The 19,803-nt window shown below is 34.6% G+C and overlaps 1 protein-coding gene and 1 long non-coding RNA gene across 2 annotated transcripts; both read left to right on the top strand.

Moving 5' to 3' along the window:
• Positions 1 to 1,633: 1,633 nt before the first annotated feature.
• On the top strand, positions 1,634 to 3,335 carry LOC140831133 (uncharacterized). Its single transcript, XR_012117796.1, has 2 exons — positions 1,634 to 1,714; positions 2,333 to 3,335. It is a non-coding gene; the product is annotated as an uncharacterized lncRNA (long non-coding RNA).
• A 3,363-nt stretch (positions 3,336 to 6,698) lies between these two features.
• LOC140831132 (rop guanine nucleotide exchange factor 14-like) lies at positions 6,699 to 18,391 on the top strand. The gene is made up of 8 exons (XM_073194920.1): positions 6,699 to 7,230; positions 7,584 to 7,714; positions 8,747 to 9,142; positions 9,251 to 9,399; positions 9,630 to 9,704; positions 9,788 to 10,057; positions 10,151 to 10,498; positions 17,982 to 18,391. Exons 2-8 carry the CDS (start codon positions 7,639 to 7,641, stop codon positions 18,255 to 18,257), a joined length of 1,590 nt encoding a protein of 529 aa, XP_073051021.1. The 5' UTR covers positions 6,699 to 7,230; positions 7,584 to 7,638; the 3' UTR covers positions 18,258 to 18,391.
• Positions 18,392 to 19,803: the final 1,412 nt, after the last annotated feature.

The raw sequence follows: 19,803 nt of genomic DNA, 5'->3' as shown, positions 1-19,803 counted from the left end.
TTTGCAGCGATAAACATTATTCTTTATCGACAAACTAAATAATTATAATTATGAAATTGTTCTAACAGACATTTCTTAGATTTGTTGTCGTTGGAGGGCGGCCGGAGTTTTTGACATGCTTGGTATCAGCAGGTTATCGGTCAATTGCATCACGTGCATCGCACCATACCTAAAACCCCTTTCCTGTTAGTCTGCCGATCTTCATGCTTAATTTCCTTCCTATCTTTATCGTCTTTAGCTTGTTTGTCTTGTCTAATCTTTGTTCTTTTCAACCTTGATTTTACATTTTTGGACCTTGGTTTTTGTTAGCTTCACCAAGGCTGTTACACATTATAGTCAAACATCAGGTTTTTTGTAATATTATAGTAAGTTGATATCATTCGAATCTCAAAAAAAGGATTTACATGATTCAGTTAAATGTCTACGGATCCAAATAAATCAAGCCTGGCTATAAAATTTTCAACTTGGCCCGAATTTTATTTAATTAATATTCAGAATCACTAAAGATTGGTTTGATTGCTTGAGTAAGAATTGAGGACATTAAAAGCTTTACAAAAACTTATGCAAAATTGGTTCAGTCGACCCTATCTCTACGAGCACTGTCCGCAAGGGTCGATCTAACGACTCGGATTTGTTCGAGTCAATTTTTTTTTTTTTTTTTTTACGTGAAGACGGGCCTGGATCACTCATGTAGAGTGATTTGGGCCGTTCATTGCCCGTACATGCACTGCCTGCACGGATAGGTTGAAACAAACCTGCAAAATTGGAGTATCAACTTAAAATTACTCTTTTTTTCTGAAGTTATGGTAATGCCGATTACCGTTATTGTCATCGTTAATTTCATTTAAGATTGAACTGGAACAAATGGTATTATTTAATATGGCAAAAACTTGTGTGATACGGTGAGACGAATCTTTATTTGGGTTATCTATGAAAAAATATTACTTTTTATGATAAGTGTATTATTTTTTATTACGAATATTGATTAGAGTTAGACAGATCTCACGGATATCGATTGAGTTGAATATTCGACACTGTACTGCACTTCCAATGGGTTCCACGGTAATTCAATAGAAGCTCGCGACCAATTCCCAACTACTCATTTCTGTTAACGTGGCTGAATCTCCAGCGTCTGTTTCCGCTATATAAACACCATCTCGCGTCTTCCCAAACAATTCCATTCCACACATCCATCTCTCCAGATCTATTTATAATGATGATCTATAGGTTCAGTGCTCTGTATCTATGTATCCGCGAGGGACTTCATTTGTTGCGGCGGTCTCTGGTTCGCTTGGTGCAGGTCGGGAACTCTCTTCGCGTACGGTAACGTTTACCGCGATTGCATTGTACCTCGAGCTCTTTATCGTTCTATACGTTGTGAGTATTACGTGTGAGCTTCGGTGCAAATTTCGTGTCGTTGGATTTGAGAGAGAATCAGGTTCCCGCCTTGCATCAACTGAATCGGAGACCGCGGTGAATGAGACGTTTTCCGTTGGGTTCGGACGGATCCGATGTTGATCTACTTCAGGTTTAATTATTTTGCTTTTTGATCTGTTCTAACCCGACGGAGTATTTCTGGCTCTGATCCGGATTGGTAGGTCTTGCTTTTCAACTGTAATTTTAGATTCACAGTGCACGTGACCGAAAATGAGAATCGGTTGTGCAGATGATGGAGAATCCAGGGAAGTTACTTTTTATGCTATTTGCTTCTGTGGTCCATTTACCTTTTGAGATTGAAGTTTAGCCAGATGATTGAGAACTTGTTTGTTGTTGTCTAGATTTTCTATATATATAATATAGGCAAGGTTCCATTTTTTTTGTCGTTTCTAAAATTCTTCTTGAAATGAAGTATGTAGTTAATGTTGCTTTTTTTACATATCTTAATAATTTCACGGATCATGATTTGCAAGTTTAATGGAAGTTGAAGCATCCATGGTTGTGTTATGTCATATGTTTTGTGACGATTAAGCATTGTAAAGACATTTCAAAACTTTTACGGCGATTGGTGCAAGTGAAGGTTTGCCATATACATTGGGTAAGTTTTGCTATGTTCCCCAACTGCAGCACATGTTGATGGCAAAAAATGTAACCAAGCTGTAAAAGATTTGGACTGGGTACAAGTTGTGCAAGAACCATTATTTTGTTTCTTTGTTACTTAAGATGATAAATTTACTTGCAATGTTGGAATACACGATGTCATCTCCTTTTATTTGATTACCATGAACAATCAATATATATTGGCGGTGAAACAAAATAGACTATACCTGAACTAAAGTGTCGTCTCTTGAGGCATTCAGTAAGCCACTGTTTGCTCTTGTAGAAGACTTGAAAGAGTATCCTCCAATTGCATTTGTCACCACAACATTTTTCTCCTTGGAAAGTTGGGACACTTTCTCATTGATGATATGCAATTGGTGCTTTTCTGGTTGCGACATCTCAGAACTTTGTGAAGAGTAAAGCATCCCGAGGTTGGGACATGGGAACACTAATTCCTTTCTTCGGAGACATGCCCCATTAATATAATTTTCTTGGGATCTTGGTCCTTCGAATGACCTTATCAGTGATCAACTGGGAAGAAATAAATGAAAATACTATCGTCTAGAAAGAGTTATCTGATTTTTCTGTTTTTTGTTTGACATGATCTGATTCTTCTAGTTTATTCTCAAACAGTGGCTATATGTCCTTGAATTGATGACAATTTTGCCAATGGTGACCCGGGAACGAAAGATGAAAAAGCAAAAGTATCCCATACTTTCTCCCCACCCTAATGTTTTACAAAAAAATAAAAACAAAAACAAAAGATGTTGCATTTGTACGAGTATAATTCATTTGTTCAAGACACTCTGATCCCAGTTTTGTAATAATTATTTGTTCACTCTGTGATCACATGGTCTTGATGTTTTCTTACTCATTTGTGTCTACCTTTTTCTTGCCAACTTTAACCATGCTTCTGATTTCTTTTTCTAGATGAACTATTTTATTCAGTTTGGGTAGCTTGATCTTCGCCAAGTTGTATTTTGTTTTTTTAGGTCAGTCAATGCATTGAGTTTCAACTCCCGGATAATCGATTCCTTGGACAAATTAAACAAATTATGTGACACAATCCTTCACCTTTTCTTTTACAACACACCGGGGGGATTCGAACTCAGGGAGCTAGCTAATCTGACAAGAGGTGAGACCACTGGGCTACAAGCATGGTCTCAATCCTTCACCTTTTCAATACTCTGTAGTTCAGCATTTTGCAAACATGTTGCAGCAGTAACTGTTATATAGATTAGAAGAGGTTGATGTACAAAACCCAAAAAATGATGCTAAAGGTCGGTGGCATTGCTTGAGCTCTCTCTACCTACTACTAAAGGTGTGGTTGAATCGGTCATCGAAAAAGGTGATAAAAAGGCTACTAATTTAGGTCAAATGATTGATATTACAGAAATTTAGGTTGCATCTGCAGCAGAAAACGGGAGGCCTCAGGCTAATTTATCGGTAAGATTCTATAATTAAAAAAAAAATTGTTACATATAAAAATATGAACCAATAATTAAATACACATAATTATTATTAATATCTAATATTCTACAAGAATTTATAAATTTATATAAAAAATGACATATATAAAGTAATAAAAATCAATAAATTAATTTCCTAAGTCTAATATTACAATTTAGAGATGATATATGTATAATTAAAACATAATAAAAATCATCAAAATAAAGAAGTGTGAATAATTTGTTTTTGTCACAATATAAATCTAACAAACAAATAAAAACTATAATTTAAATACTAACCATGTCAGGAATACATCGAGTAAAAATCAATTCAAGAAACAAACAAGCAAATTAGAATATTATAGAATCCCGGAGAGCAAAAGCAAACCAGTTAAAATAAATCACAACTGTAATATACAAACAGACAAGAAAAATCACATTCAATAAAAAAGACACAATATATAATCGATTCCATTTGAGAAATTTAATTCACCTGAGTGGAGCAATTTACCAAAGAAAGAGAATTTTTTTAAGAATAAAAAGATTTTTTTTACAAATTTTTTTTTTTATCAAAAGTACAAAAAATTGATAGTATTTTAAATTTCAGCACAAAAATTTGAGATGCCCTCTAGGTTTTAAATGAAAAAAAAAAAAAAATTAAAAATGGAGGTTCCACAAAGGGGAGGCCCTGGGAAGCCGCTTATGTTGCCTCCCACTGGATCCATTCATGTTTGGATAAATAGATATGAAGTAAAGACTCTGCAAAAAATCTGGTGTTATCGACTATTTTGACAAACCGTGGATGAATATATTTGAAGTAAAGACATTGAAAAGTCAAGTTACGATTGACAAACCGTCTTACATTTTTAAATTACTCACAATTTAAAATTTTGTATAAAAATTTACGACGGTTAAAACAGTCGCAAATTTTAGCGACAATTTATAAAAAGTCGTTGATTAGCGACTATTTAATCAAAATCGTCGCTAATAAGCGATGATTTAAGCAAAACCGTCGCTAATTAGCGACGGTTCAAAGGAACCGTCAAGATCTGTCGCTAATTAGCGACAATTTTGCTTAAATCATCGGTAATTAGCGACCATTTTTCATAGCGACTGTTCAAATAACCGTCGCAAAGTGTCTACAAATTTGGGCGTTTCAGTCCATTTTCTCCACATCTCTTCTCATATGTAGTATATTTTTCTTTCTTAAACGATTTTGTTGTTGGCTTATTATCGCAAGATTTAATCATTTCATATACTATTTACAAATTTGAAAATCATTAATTTAGATGAGTGGAGGATATTATTTAAAAATTTGTATAAATAATTATAAAAATAATTTTTTAAGAAATTATAAAACAATATTTTTTTTTATAAAAAAGAAACAATTAGCGACGGAATATGAAAATAGTCGCTAATTAGATAATATTCAATCGCTGATTAGCGAAGGTTTATCCAAACACCGTCGCTATTTAGCGACAGTTTTGGTAATATTATGTTGTTAAATAGGCGACGGTTACCGTCGCTAATTAATGATGGAATATATACTCAAAATTGTCGCTAAAGTCACCATCACAAACATATTGCGACTGTCGACGGTTTTAGCGACGAAATAAACCGTCGCTAAGTAGATTTTTTTTTTTTTTTTTTTTTGTAGTGAGACGTTCAAATTCATAATGATAAGTTTATTATTTTGTTTAGACAAATTAACTTGACAATATATTTCAAATCTCAAATAATTATTTTTTGAATAATTATGGTTGATTTTAAATTCATCTTTAACATGAAGTCATTTCAAATCATCTCTTCAAATATTCTTTCAAATCCAATGGGTCCAGTTCTTTAAGAATTAAAAATAAAAACTGTATTAACCATGACCGAAATTGTAAATAAATCTTAGTTAATTTTATATAATCAAACCTGCTTGATTTGTATAAATTAAAATTAAATTATTTTATAGATCACAAGTTATATTGTTATTTTTTTCTTAACAATTGAATATTTAATTTCAGTTCAAAATAATTTGAATTCAGAATTCATAACAAAATCAAACACGTGCCCAAACAGCTGAATCTCGATTTCATCATGCATTGGAAACTAACTCGTCGATTTCAAAATTCTTACCGTTGGTTTCGAAACCACGGGCGGATCTATGTTTAAATAATTCTATTCCAGAGATGGTATTCTTGACGTAAAACAAAAAACTTAAGAAAACAAAAGTTTGGAGAAGGGTAAGTAAATCTAAGTAAGAGATCAATTCATTATACACACAAACCCCTCACTTAACAACATTCATTGTAACGATGATGACATTATTTAAATAAAAATACTTTTAACTCAAAATAAAAATACTTTTAGATTTTTAATTATGATTGCTTAAAAATATTATTTTGGCTAAAATAATTGAAATATTTTTTTTATATATAAAATTATTAAACGGCCTCACAAACAGACTGCGCTCTCTCCTCTCTTCTTCTCTGCTCTCTACTGTCCTTTCAGAAGTCTCTATTGATATATTTTCACCATTGATGGCCGACTGCTTCGACCTTTCACCTCACGACACTTCTTTCTTCACGTCTCCATTTTCACCTCTGCGTGTTTAAGACTAATTACCTGCAGAAACATAGCTTTTTCTTGAACAATTTCTGAACGAATTTGTTTTTGCTGCTGTGTCTGTGATCAGATTAAAGGTAAGTGAGTCATTGTTTTAATTCTCCTTTCTTCTCTTGGCATTTGTCCATTTTCTTGTGATCCATCTTTCTTTCTCTAACTTTTCTGTTAAAACCCAATTTTTTTTTACGATGCTTCAATATTTACTTCCTATTTCAAGAAATTTGTTCACATGTAAGGTCTTCTCTCTTCGTATCTTTTTCTCAAGTTTCTTTCATGATCCTACCAAAATTTTCACCATGCAAACGTTTATTTACGCACAGAAATGCATCAAATTGTCTTCTGTGTCACTCTCTGTGTGTGTAAGTTTGTTTGTTTTTTGGATTTTTGGTTATTTTCCTTCCTGGTAGTTTTCTAATGAGCAGTCAAAGACAGTTTATTTGTAGAGATGACGCACAATAAAGACATCTTTTGACTCACTCTTGCCTTACGAAAGGTTTTCTAGTTTTCGTTTATGGCTTTCTTTTAGCTTACACCATGCCCATTTTCTGAAAAGAAAAGAAAAAAGAAATACTTTTTTTTTAATGCTGTGGATTTCTGCTCAATTCTTCCCTTCATGTTTCTCAATGCGCCGAAAATTCCCTCCGCTTTGTTCTGCTGGCTTCGGGATCGGGACTTCAAATTTTTTATGCACAATCTGTGTTTTTTTTCCTATTTAATGCTAGTCTTGGAGCATTTGCTTCGAAACTTGGACCCCTTGAGAAACATCGAGCCGGGTCCAAAGGCAGACAAACAAGCACATATAATAATAATTTTTCCCGCGTTTCCCTGAATATGATTGTGTACAACATCTTATATTTAATTATTGCACCTGTGTTCCCTTTTAAAGCCAGGGAAAGTGAATAAATTTGACATCTTTGCAATTTAAGTATAGTTTTAATCCATGATTGTATTACCACTTTTCTTACATAAATGACGGATTTTGTGTTCCCTTTTGGGCTCATCCCATTTGGAATAAATTTAGATAGGTTGGACTGAGCGGCACATATATTTTTATCAACATTTTGATTCGGATTTCTCAAGAATTCTCTCAGGCCATGAAGAGTTGATCGTGAAGCAAAGATTCAAATTTTCAGTATGACATTTTTGTTTATTGAATCTGAGTTTCAGTCTCTTTCAATTCAGTTTGCATCTTCTACTCTAACCAAGTTAAGGACTCGATGGGCTGGAGTCGTTTGCCACTGACAGACTAAAAGATTATAAAATTTCATATAAATTTATGAAAAAAGTCAAATTTCGTGGTGAGACCTTCTAGTTGCCTCCCTCCTCCTGAAAAATCATGGGCCCTCCCTATATTAACCCGTGCTCATCTCTGGGGAGGTGCCACATGAAATGAGAAGTAGTCAAGTCGGATATGTAGATTGCATCTCTCTAGTGCTGTATGAATTTTTACTAATTTCTCCTCCTTCTGTTTAGTTTCTTGTTCAGTTGGTTGGGTTATAGCTTTTGAATCAACTAGTCGTGTACCGTAGCAATTGAAAAAATGATCATCTTGAGGAAAAGATTAGCCTGCTGGACGGGAAATAGGGAAATGAGCACTGATGTGAATGAACAAAACAGTAAGTCCTCTCCTTCTTTCTTCATTACCTTGAGCTTTTGATTAATCTTTATAAATTAATTATGCATGGTATTTGGATCTTTTATTTTTGGAGATTTGTGGTTGTTAACATGGTTATTTCTTTCATAAAAAAATTAATCCAAACACTTGAAAACGATTTTTAAATTGATATTGAAACGAATGGGCCTCTGCTTCTACTGTGCATAAGTATCATAATGGCAAATTGATTATGATTTATCAACAGCAGTAAATGTTAGGAGACCATCTAGAATATGTATAGACCTGCTTATTAAATTGATGTGTTCTGAATGACGGTCGAGTCGGTGTCTACGCCGTTTTGTCTATGGCGGTCTCTATAGCCGTTCCGAGGCTATCCGGCGGATGAGCAGGTAGTCGAGGCGGTCAATGATTTTAAAATCTTAGTCAACTTACAAATAATTTTAAAAATCAGTTAAAGTTAATCAATTTAAAAAACTCTAAATACAATAAAAACATATCTAACTCTTTTTTATATTTACTTTTGGTTTCGAGTGTCAACCATCTACCTCAAACCATCCCGCCACTGCTTCACTCCATATACTACATTCTTAAATTGTCTATGAAAATGGTGGACCTTAGTCCAAGTACTATTTGCCACACTCCGATTTCATTAGACAATGCAGTCACTGATCCTCTTACATTATTTTTTATAGACATATATTATCCGTTTGCTTCAATATTTCCTGTAAGAATGTATCTCCATAATATTCATCTGCTTGGCCTTTATTTATTATTCCATTTACCTTCTCTGTTCTTGGCTATATTAAACAATGACCCTGGATGTAAGATATTAAGATGATTATGTACCAAATGAGACGTATCGTCACCATATAGGCTATACCACATGTATACATCATTCCTTCTCCAATGACTGTCCGGAATAAGGGCCTGAAATTGGCCTATTTCACGATTCTTAGATAACTTCCGCTTTCACTCTATGAAAGTTATAAAGAAGTTATCAGTATTAGAATTCAAATTACTTCAATTCTTTCAGGAGTAATGACTTATGATGGTTTAGAGAGCTGCATTCTCAACGGTCAGTCATACAACGATGAAAGTGGCACCAGCATGGGAGACGACTGCACCACAGATACCTTAGACGAAGATGACACCAGCTGTTCGTCCAGCAACAATGCTTCTGGATCATTCTCTTCTCTATCGACGATAATCAAGAAAGACAAAAACGATCCGTATCAAGAAGCATGGAACATCTATACGAGCCCACAACACAATTTTGGAAAAGAAAAACTAGATTGTACCAATCGGTTTTCTGATGTCGAAACAATGAAAGAGAGGTTCGCTAAAATACTGCTTGGGGAGGATTTTACAGGTGGCACTAAGGGTGTTTCCGCTGCGTTAGGTTTATCACATGCTATCACGAGTCTGGCAGGTACCGGCAAATTGCTTAGATCAGAATTTGAAAACTCTTGTTTCTTCTGAACATTGTGGAATTTTTTAATTCTAAATGCTTTTGGAAGTTTCTGTGCGAATTTTTCAGCTTCTGTTTTTGGTGAGCTTTGGAAGTTAGAGCCGTTGACAGAAGAGAGAAAGAGTCTGTGGCGGAGAGAAATGGATTGGCTGTTGTCTCCTACCAATTACATGGTTGAGTTGGTTCCTGCTAAGCAAACTGGCATTGATGGTGGAACAGTTAGAGGTACCTTTTAACTTTTAAAGAGCTTCCTTTTTTTATTTTGTACTATGTTTAATTGTTTTAAAAATATTTCAGTTTCACCATCAATCGATTCTAGGATGTTAACATTTCTACAATATAGACTTTCGTCGATGGAGGAGTCAAGCCTTTTTTATTTTTCACTAGTCAAAGTTCTGATCATACATATAATCAAAATGCGAAAAATGTAACCCTGTTTTTGGTGCAGATAATGACCCCAAAGGCTCGAGGAGATGTGCATATGAATCTTCCAGCATTGCAGAAACTGGATTCCATGCTTATTGTAGGTCGTCTCTTCACAATTTAAGTGAACTAAAATACTTTTTTAACCATTTAAATTCACTTCGTTTCTTCTCAAACTGATAGGAAACACTCGATTCAATGGTTAACTCTGAGTTTTGGTACTCGGAACTTGGTAGTCAAGCAAAAGAAAGAAGCGAAAGTTCCGGACAGAGCAAAAGATGGTGGCTTTCTTCTCCAAAGGTGCCTAACTCTGGACTCTCTGATACGGAAAGAAAGAGATTGTTACATCAGGGTAGATTGGTCTATCAAGTATTCAAAGCTGCAAAATCAATAAATGAGAGTGTTTTGGCTGAAATGCCAATTCCTACTGTCATTAAAGAAGCACTTCATAAGGTAAGTTGGCTTTCTTCACATTGTAACTCTAAGATGCCAACGTTATCCTTTTTTTCTATAACGTTTCTCCTCCTGGTACATCTCTTGTTTCAGTCTGGGAAGGCAAGTCTTGGGGATGAAATGTATAAAATATTCAGTGAGGACTCAATCTCGATGGAGGAAATGATCGACCAGCTGAACCTGAAATCAGAACATCTTGCTCTTGAGGCAGTGAACAGATTGGAAGCAGCCATCTTTGCATGGAAAGAAAAGATCGTTCAACAATCTAGTGCCAAGTCTCCCATTCGAGCCTCGTGGTCTTTCATGAAAGATCCATTATCTGAGCTTGATAAAATGGAGTCGCTCTTGTACAAGGCAGAAGTGCTTCTGCAGCACATAAAGATGAGATATCCCAATCTTCCTCGCACATTTGTTAATGTCACAAAAATTCAATACGGCAAGGTAACTAATGAAAAATCAAATAATTGATTATCGGCTCATGGCTAAGTTCTATACTCTATGACATAAAATCTTTCCAGGATGTGGGGTGTGCTATTTTGGAAGCTTACTCTCGCGTACTAGCTAACTTGGCGTTCAACATCGTCATGCGAATGGGTGATGTTCTCCAGGAAGATTTGACGAGCAATCCAAACTCACCTGTGGCAATGTGGCGCCTTGTTGGAGATAGAATTCCGGGAGTATTAGATAGCCCGATGCTTGATCGGGTGAGAGATTGTCTATCTAATCTAATATAACATCTACTATCTACTACTATTATCTACTATCTACTACTATTATAAATATATGAGTTTGAATTGTGAGCTTATCTTTGTACCCTTTTATTTATTTTATATTTTGTCGTGTTCATTTGGCTCTTTAAGTAATTTTCTATGTTAGTTTAATATCTATACTATTATATTAAGTGTGAGGGCCTTAAAATAACTATCTTTGAGGACACCAAAATATTTAATTCCATAATTACCCTTCTTACCATACTAAAAACATTTTCAAGTCACTCCATATTTAAATAGAGAAAAATCAAAATAAAACTTCTCTTTTAAATCGAACAACTTTTCTAAATCGAAAATAATTTCGTGTTAATTATTTAGTATTATTTGATCAAATTAAAAATAATAATAGCACATGCAATGCATGTGCATCTTTTACTAGTGTTAATTAATAGTGTACTTATACCCACTGATGGGGGCCATATAAATTTACAATCGTCGTTCCATATCCCACTCGAATCATAACAGTGCACCACAGAATCAGATGTATCAAACAACACTTATCGGAATTTTTGAATGAACTCAGCAGAATCAAAGAACATCGGAAATAGAAGAACATATCGTACATCGATCGAGATTTTATAAAATATATAATAGCATTTTCCGAAAATGATTTGACATACATAGACGCATGTCATGAAATACTTATACAAAGTTTAAGTTACAAAGAAATACATAGCAAAAGCCCACTTACCTGATTTCGTTTGGATTAAGGCGCTAGAAAGACCTGCTAAAAGAACTTCGTTCGAACAAGGTTGCGGTAGAGATTCGACTAGGCTGCTGCAATTGCTTTCGATCCCACTTACCTGATTTCGTTTGGATTAAGGCGCTAGAAAGACCTGCTAAAAGAACTTCGTTCGAACAAGGTTGCGGTAGAGATTCGACTAGGCTGCTGCAATTGCTTTCGAATTTCCGAAGTTATGGGGGGGGGGGGGGGAGTTTGCTTCTTATATATGCTTGAATAATCAACGATAAAGGTAAGCTCGTATCACTCCAAGAATGTCGCTGATTGCTTAATCACAGTGATGATTGCACTTTTCTCTCCCGAATGAACGTGGCCTCTTCTTGATTCAAGATACACACCCGAGATTCGTGAGTGATTTTGGTTTTCCTTAAGCGCAAATGGGGAGTGATTTTGGCTTCATTAATCTCTTCCAAGATTGATGCACTTCCGCAGGTTTCGACTTTCAGTGTCTAGCCGGACCCCCACACAGACCCTGCCACGGGGTCCGTGCCCTTTGTCCACCCAAAGTGTCTTTTTCCAGAGACTAGACGGACCCCTACACTGACCCTTACACGGAGTCCGTGCCTTTGCTTCTTTTCGGTGTCTATTTCCAGAGTCTACACGGACCCCTACACGGATGTAGGAACGGGAAGCACACATACAAACAAGACAACAGCCGGATAACTCCGGTGAGAATTACATTCCCAGTATAAATCATGTATACAAGCATTTCATATAAACAAATATGAAACAAATATTCATAACATGTATGAAAATCAGGAACATAAATCAATACTAACTTTGAATCACACTCTGTGATTCTTAGACTCGGAATCGACTCATCCTAATCTAGGGATCCCGATCGGAATAAGAACATACACCCACCTACACTCCCGATCGGGGTTGTGGTACGTTCTTATTCACGGACTTTGGCCTTTTCCATATCGAACATCAGTAATAGAAGAAACTCCAATTCTATCGACTTCGATATGACCAAACATCCGGTGCCTTGACCTATCCGTCACAGACTTTGGCACTTTCGCCAAATCAGTATCTTGTGACAATGTGCAATGTGCCCGTGACGATTCCATCACTATCAGGCACCCCTGTCACGAGATCAATCGTCTCTGCCTAGGTGTATCCACCTATGACTCAATACATAAATAAATAGATCAAATATATCAATTTCATTCCATTGTAAATATCAATGCGATAAGGTAAAGTATGTGATTTTGGGAAACTACAGTCAAGTCAAATCGAGTTGTGCAATCCCGCATCAACATCAATTTATACATTTCTCTTCTCGGTCTGATGAAGTCGAAGTGTCGAAGTCAAATCTGTCCATATCCAATCTGAAATGACAATATCGAATAGACTGTGTCAATATTCGGCTCAATTCAAGGCATGTTCTGATCAATACACAAATCAAGACATAATCTGATCAATGTCAACGATACAACGATATAATCTCAATAATAACATATCATAACCTCATCTCTTTACAATCTCGCAATACTGGCAATACAATATCAGTATATACGAATCAACAACTCATCTGATCCAAGTCTGAATAATATCAATATACCCAGCGATACAGTATCAATCAAATATCAATCCCAACATCTCATAATCGATAACAACACAATTCTGATATCGAATCGATCTAACCACAATCAAATCGACTCTGAAAATTCATAACAATTGCATAAACAGTCTGTTCTTCGATCCGGTTTCGATTATACAATATCTGATATCACAAGAACAACATATATAGATCACATCTGATTCTGGCAGTATCATAATTTCAAATCGTATTAAAACGTAATAAAATTTACGACCAGTTGAAGTCCTCGTCGATAGGAACACAGTACTGAAATCGGATTAAAAATCGGACGGGTGGATTTTGCGTAAATCACAAATCTAAAGGTGAAAAGGCGTAAGGATTTCTCCTTAACTTTCTGAAGCTCTTTTCCGTTTCTTTTACTGAAGGAAATGAATGATATACATATATATACCTCCACGTTGCATGTAAAGAAACGTGTCACTTTTCATGAAAATCGATTGGCGCTCGGGTGAACAAGAATTTCCGCCTGGGCGCGGCGTGCTCGGCCATCATCCATTAAACAAGGGCGCTCGGGCGGACAACAACATCCGCCCGGGCGCGAAATGCTCGGCTTCTTTCCACTATTCAATGGCGCTCGGGCGGACAAAAACTTCCGCCCGGGCGCCCAGCCTTCGATCCAAAAATTGTTACATTTCATATGCTTTGCCTAATCTCGTCTCGGAATGGCCCGGCTAGAATTATATCAATTCATAATCAATAAATCATATCAGATTACAATAATCAAATTCTCGGGCATTACATACATTATCATTGTATACCCTCACACATTAGAATCATGGTAATGCTAATTATACCACACTTTGTATCAACTTAATTATAGTCCATGTGAACCATTTTCGGTTATCAAAAGATAATAAAACCATATAATAATAAATTATTTTTAAAAAAACTAAGAGGCAAATGATGTTTATTAATCATAATGAGTAGAAACTCTTCGTATACTTTTCTAAGAATATAAGACTTGGACGAAGCCAAATTATCAGGATCACTTTTATCTCTGTAAAATCTATAGAAATTTTCAGATGTCGTTTATAGCTACGAATAATGCAAGCATGGAACAACCAAATGTTATCGCTCTAAATGATCTCCAGCGAAACTCAAGTAATGTCGTCGTAAAAATCTATGTCTTGCAACAAGGTTACGAAGTTACGACCAAATAAAGCACAAACACGATTCGAAAAATGATATTCATTGACGAAGAAGTAAGTTTATCCAGTTTAATGGTATCACAATCATTCTAATCTACCTCAAGTCTTACAACTTCTCTCTCATGCCTTACTGTTTTAATTAGTTTAACAATTACCTCCGGTTTACTTTCTTTATCTTACTTGATTTGTTTTGTGACGACACAATTTATTAACAAGTAAATATATTCACTTAATATTTATTACCGACGCAATGAACAATGATATGCCACCTTGGTAAGAATTCTGCTCATCACAACACGTTCAGTTAGAGACGAGGATTTGCAATTCTAAAATCAATGGCAGAAAAAGATGCAATAATTGGACACTAACTTGAAACGTTTTAACTGTTGGATTACCCAACTCAAATTCTATAAACTATAGAACATCTCTCTCCATCCCACTATCTGTAAATAGCTTAGATTAGATCCCTATAGTGCAACATTTTTTTACTCTAAATGAAGAATCTGGAACACACAACCAACATCTTCTTTTGTGTATGTGTTAATGTTATGTATCAAAAATCTTCAATATGTGAAGGCTGAATTCATAAAATTTACTGTCATTTTCATGATCTGTTTAAAAGAATTTGCAAGATGCATTGCACAAAAAACATGAGTGAATAAAGTGCTTATTATTTCTGTTCATGTCACGGGATAATCGATGTAGGCTACGAGAAGATAAAAAGGATTCTGAAATAAGCTTCAATAAACATGCAAGTTACACAAAGAAGTAGAAGTTTATTTCTGTTCATGTCACCAGAAAATCAATGTAGTCTACGGGGAGATAAAAGGGTGTCGGAAACAAATTTATATTCTTCGACGACCTCCACAAACAATCAATTAAAACTTCTCGCATGAGAGGCTTAATATCCTTGTGAACCTTTTCCATATAGTTCCACAAGGGCATCTTGGTCACTTTCACCTGATAAGCCAAGCCTTCATCAGGCAACAACATCACAATTCGGAAAATGATATTCATTAACGAAGAAGTGAGTTTTTCCCGTTTAATGATATCAAAATCATTCTAATCTCCTTAAGTCTTACAACTACTCTCTCATACCTTATTGTTTTAATTAGTTTGATTGACAATTCCTTCAGGTTTACTTTCTTCGTCTTACTTGATTTGTTTTGTAACATAATTTCTTAACAGTACATTCACTTAATATTTATTACCATCGCAGAGAACAATGATATCTTATTATTATATAGAATTATCTCTCTATTGTTTAGTTTGAAAACTTTGTTGGAAATTTGAATAAAAATTACATGTCTTGAATGTGGGAGTGCCTTTTGGTTCTCCACATTCTTGAGTTGGTTGTGGCTCATTATTGTGGAGTGTCTTTTGACTTTCCACATTCTTGAGTTACTTGAAAACTTGTGGCTCTTCATATTCTTGAGTTAATCGGAAGATTAATTGAGTTAATTAATCTTGCATGACTCTTGGTATGCTTTTTGGGGGCTTATAAATAGTGTGCTCATTTCCCCATTTCAAGTACATGAAAATCTTTTCTCTCAAGTATTCTCTTGCATTTCATCTTGTTAGCTTTTCATTTGCCTCCGTTAAATCTCGGTGATAAAGTAAATGTACGCTTTCAGTTCGTCGTAGTAGTGTCTCGTGCTAAGTCACTGCTGGTTGTTCCGTTGTATCCTGGGAAACAGACGTCCAAGTTCATCCTCGAAATACATCCCGGAGGGGACGAATCTGTTTTAAGGACACTGTATTTTCATACAGGCCTCGGTTTGCTTTATTTTAAGCATTGTGCTACTGTTTTGTTCATACTACTAGTTCGTTGGTTTTAGTATACCTTTCTGTTTATTCCATACATTTTGTGTAACAAACTTTTGTCAATGAATTGCATACTCTATAATATTTTTTGTATAATTATTGAAACATATATCTCATTATACATCTTCACGTGCATCGCACGTGCACCTACCTAGTTGAATAAAATTGATCACTCTTCTGATCAATGTGAGGATGCCATAGGTGGTGCAGTGAACGTAACACCAAGCTGAAGCAAAGTTAGTGTTTCTGCTCAGAGTTCTCCATAATAGTTTATATTTGTATAAATTGCTACACATCTTGTACACTTTTTGAAGAGTATCCTTTTTTGGATGCCTCATCTCAATTTCAACTTCTCGTGGCTGGCTAGCTGCCTAAATTTTATGTTCTACGAGCATGCATTTGTACTCACTCCATATATATATATATATATACATATATATATATATATATATATATATATATATTGTAAATTTTGACAATTCGTGTTAATTAGCATATATAACTAATTTGAAAAAAACTATATTTTTTTAAATTTTAAAAAAAGATTTGAACTACTAAAATTTTTCTCTTATCTTTTTTATCATATTGTTTTCTTTTGTTATTTGTCATGAAGTAACACAACGTGGTGTCAATACTCGATTTAATAATATATTCATTGATGTTCTAGAAGTAGCACATTTATAATTGTTGATACATTGGTATTCACGAATAACTCTAAGTATAACATGCTTTTATATTGAGAATCTAAAGAGGTTCGTGAAAAATTCGAAGAGATCCATGATTAAGATTTGGTATAAGATCTAATTATTGAGAATCTAAAGAGATTCAGATTCGTGATTATGATATGATATAAGATCGAGTATATTGAAAAGACAAACATTAATTTTCAAATTACTAGTTTTGGATTCATCTTCATTATCACCAGCCAATTATTAGTACACTTTATCCAAAGATGGGGTTTTTTCATCTCCAAAAATGTCCACCAGATCATTGTATTCAATTCTCTCTTCGACGACCAACTCTGCACTAATTACAATATCAAGACAAAGAGAGCTAGTTTACCATAGAAAATGCCCTTGAATTCATTTAAGATTGTTGCAAAAAAAACCAGATGTCATGTTTTGCACACTAAATTTTTAGGTGAAAAAACAAATTTCAATAAAACTAATATTTTGTAACAATCTAAAGATAAACATGTATCAATAATATCAGTGCTATTACATGTACTTATCTCATTGGATCCTCTTATGGCATGGTAGATATTGAGCATTTCAGCCTCTTTACCACCTATCAAGATGAGTTCTCATTTGTGTACATCGATCAATGCTTTTCCAATTGCTAGAAATAGTCTCCCAAAAATTAATGATGCATTTTGATCTTACTCCATATTCAATATCTCGAAATCTGGAGGGAAGATAAATTTGTCTACTTTCACTAACACATCCTCCGCTATTTATCGTGGATACGTCAGAGACCAATCTGCTAGTTGTAGAGTGATGGTAGTAGGATTCACTTCTCCAAGCTCCAAAGTTATGTAAATATAGAAAGAGATATTAAATTTATAATTGCTCCTAAATCACATAAAGCTCTATTGATATGAGAACCATTAATAACACAAGGAATAATAAAACTCCCTGGATCTTTCAACTTTTGTTGCTAAAAATATATAATATTACCGGTTTACAAAATTCTTCTAAGATTGTGATATCCGAATCTTCCTCGCACATTCGTTAATGTCACAAAAATTCAATACGGCAAGGTAAGTAATGAAAAATAAAATATTCTGATTATCGGCTCATGGCTAAGTTCTAAAGTCTATGACATAAAATCTTTCCAGGATGTGGGATGTGCTATTTTGGAAGCTTACTCTCGCGTACTAGCTAACTTGGCGTTCAACATCGTCATGCGAATGGGTGATGTTCTGCAGGAAGATGTGACGAGCAATCCAAACTCACCTGTGGCAATGTGGCGCCTTGTTGGAGATAGAATTCCGAGAGTAATAGATAGCCCGATGCTTGATCGGGTGAGGGATTGTCTATTGAATAAAATTGATCACTCTTCTGATCAATGTGAGGATGCCATAGCTGGTGCAGTGAACGTAACACCAAGCTGAAGCAGAGTTAGTGTTTCTGCTCTGAGTTCTCCATAATGGGTTATATTTGTATAAATTAGTACACATCTTGTACACTTTTTGAAGAGTATCCTCTTTTGGATGCCTCATCTCAATTTCAACGTCTCGTGGCTGGCTAGCTGCCTAAATTTTATGTTCTAAGAGCGTGTGTGCGTGCGTGCGTGCATTAGATTCATACCAGTGCGTTAGACAAAAATATTAAAATTGTAAATAAAAATAAAGACAAAAGATCAATATTGAGTGAGTGAGCGACGATATTTAGAACTAAGATCATAATAAAAAGACAAATATATAACATCAAAAATTTCAAATTATTTTGTAAGATTATTTATAATTAGATAGAAAGGCTTATTGAATAAGCTTATTTTAGTTTGTAGTTAGTTATATTTGGTTACTGAAAATTTGATATTTTGATTGTTTTAGTTTAATTTGTAAATTATTGTTAGAATAATCTTGTACATGTTATAAATAATTTAATAATTTTTTGTGGTAAATGATGATTCTATTTGTTATCAAAATAAATTCTGTAAAGATTTATATTCTATTATTTTCTCCTTTAAATGGATTGAGTTCAGAAATTGCAGATTGACTATTGACTCATATGAATTATCTCTATTCTCTTATGATTTATAACATGGTACCAACTGAGAATGAAAAAATAATAATTCTATTGATGTTGAAATAGCACAACGTGTTGTCAATACTCAATCTAATAATATATTCATTGATGTTCTAGAAATAGCACATTTATAATTATTGACACACTGTGCTCATGAATAACTCTAAGCATAACATGATTTTATATTGAGAATCTAAAGAGGTTAGTGAAAAATTCAAAGCGATCCATGATTAAGATTTGATATAAGATCTACACTACAAGAAAAACGGCATACGACAACGGATTTTAAAACTGTTGTAACTGAGGGTGTTGTTGAAAGTCCGTTCAACGACAACGGTTTACCCGTTGTGGTAGGTAGCATTTGCGACGTTATATTAAAACCGTCGCTAAATCCATTAGCGACTGTTTTATTCAAAGTGTCGCTAAAATTAGAGACGGTCAGCCTAAAAACCCCGTCGCTAAAATTAGCGACAGTCGGTGTATACAAACCGTCGCTACGTTTAGCGACGGTCTTTAATCAAGGATTCCGTCGCTAATTTGTTTCGAAAAATAAAAAAAATTAATAATTTAATAAATCTAAAAGAAACTAACAATTGAAACTAAAATCGTGTAAAAGAGAAAAATTTTAAGTGTAAGAGAGAAAAATTTTAAGTGTTGTGTGAAGTGATAAAATTGTGTATGAGAGAAAAATTTTAGTGTTGTGAAGTAGTGAGAAAAATTTTAAGTGTGGTGTGAAGGGATGAAATTGTGTAAAAGAGAAAAATTTCAAGTGTTGTGTGAAGGGATGAAATTGTGTAAAAGAGAAAAATTTTAGGTGTTGTGTGAAGTGATGAAATTGTGTATGAGAGAAAAATTTTAAGTGTTGTGTAGGAAAATGGAGTGGAATAGGGGTATTTATAGTGAGTTGGC

This window comes from Primulina eburnea, chromosome 4 (genome assembly GCF_022965805.1).
Source record: "Primulina eburnea isolate SZY01 chromosome 4, ASM2296580v1, whole genome shotgun sequence".
NCBI classification, from domain to species: Eukaryota; Viridiplantae; Streptophyta; class Magnoliopsida; order Lamiales; family Gesneriaceae; genus Primulina; species Primulina eburnea.
The sequence above is the reverse complement of the archived record's forward strand: the minus strand, read 5'-3'. Positions and strand labels throughout refer to the sequence as shown.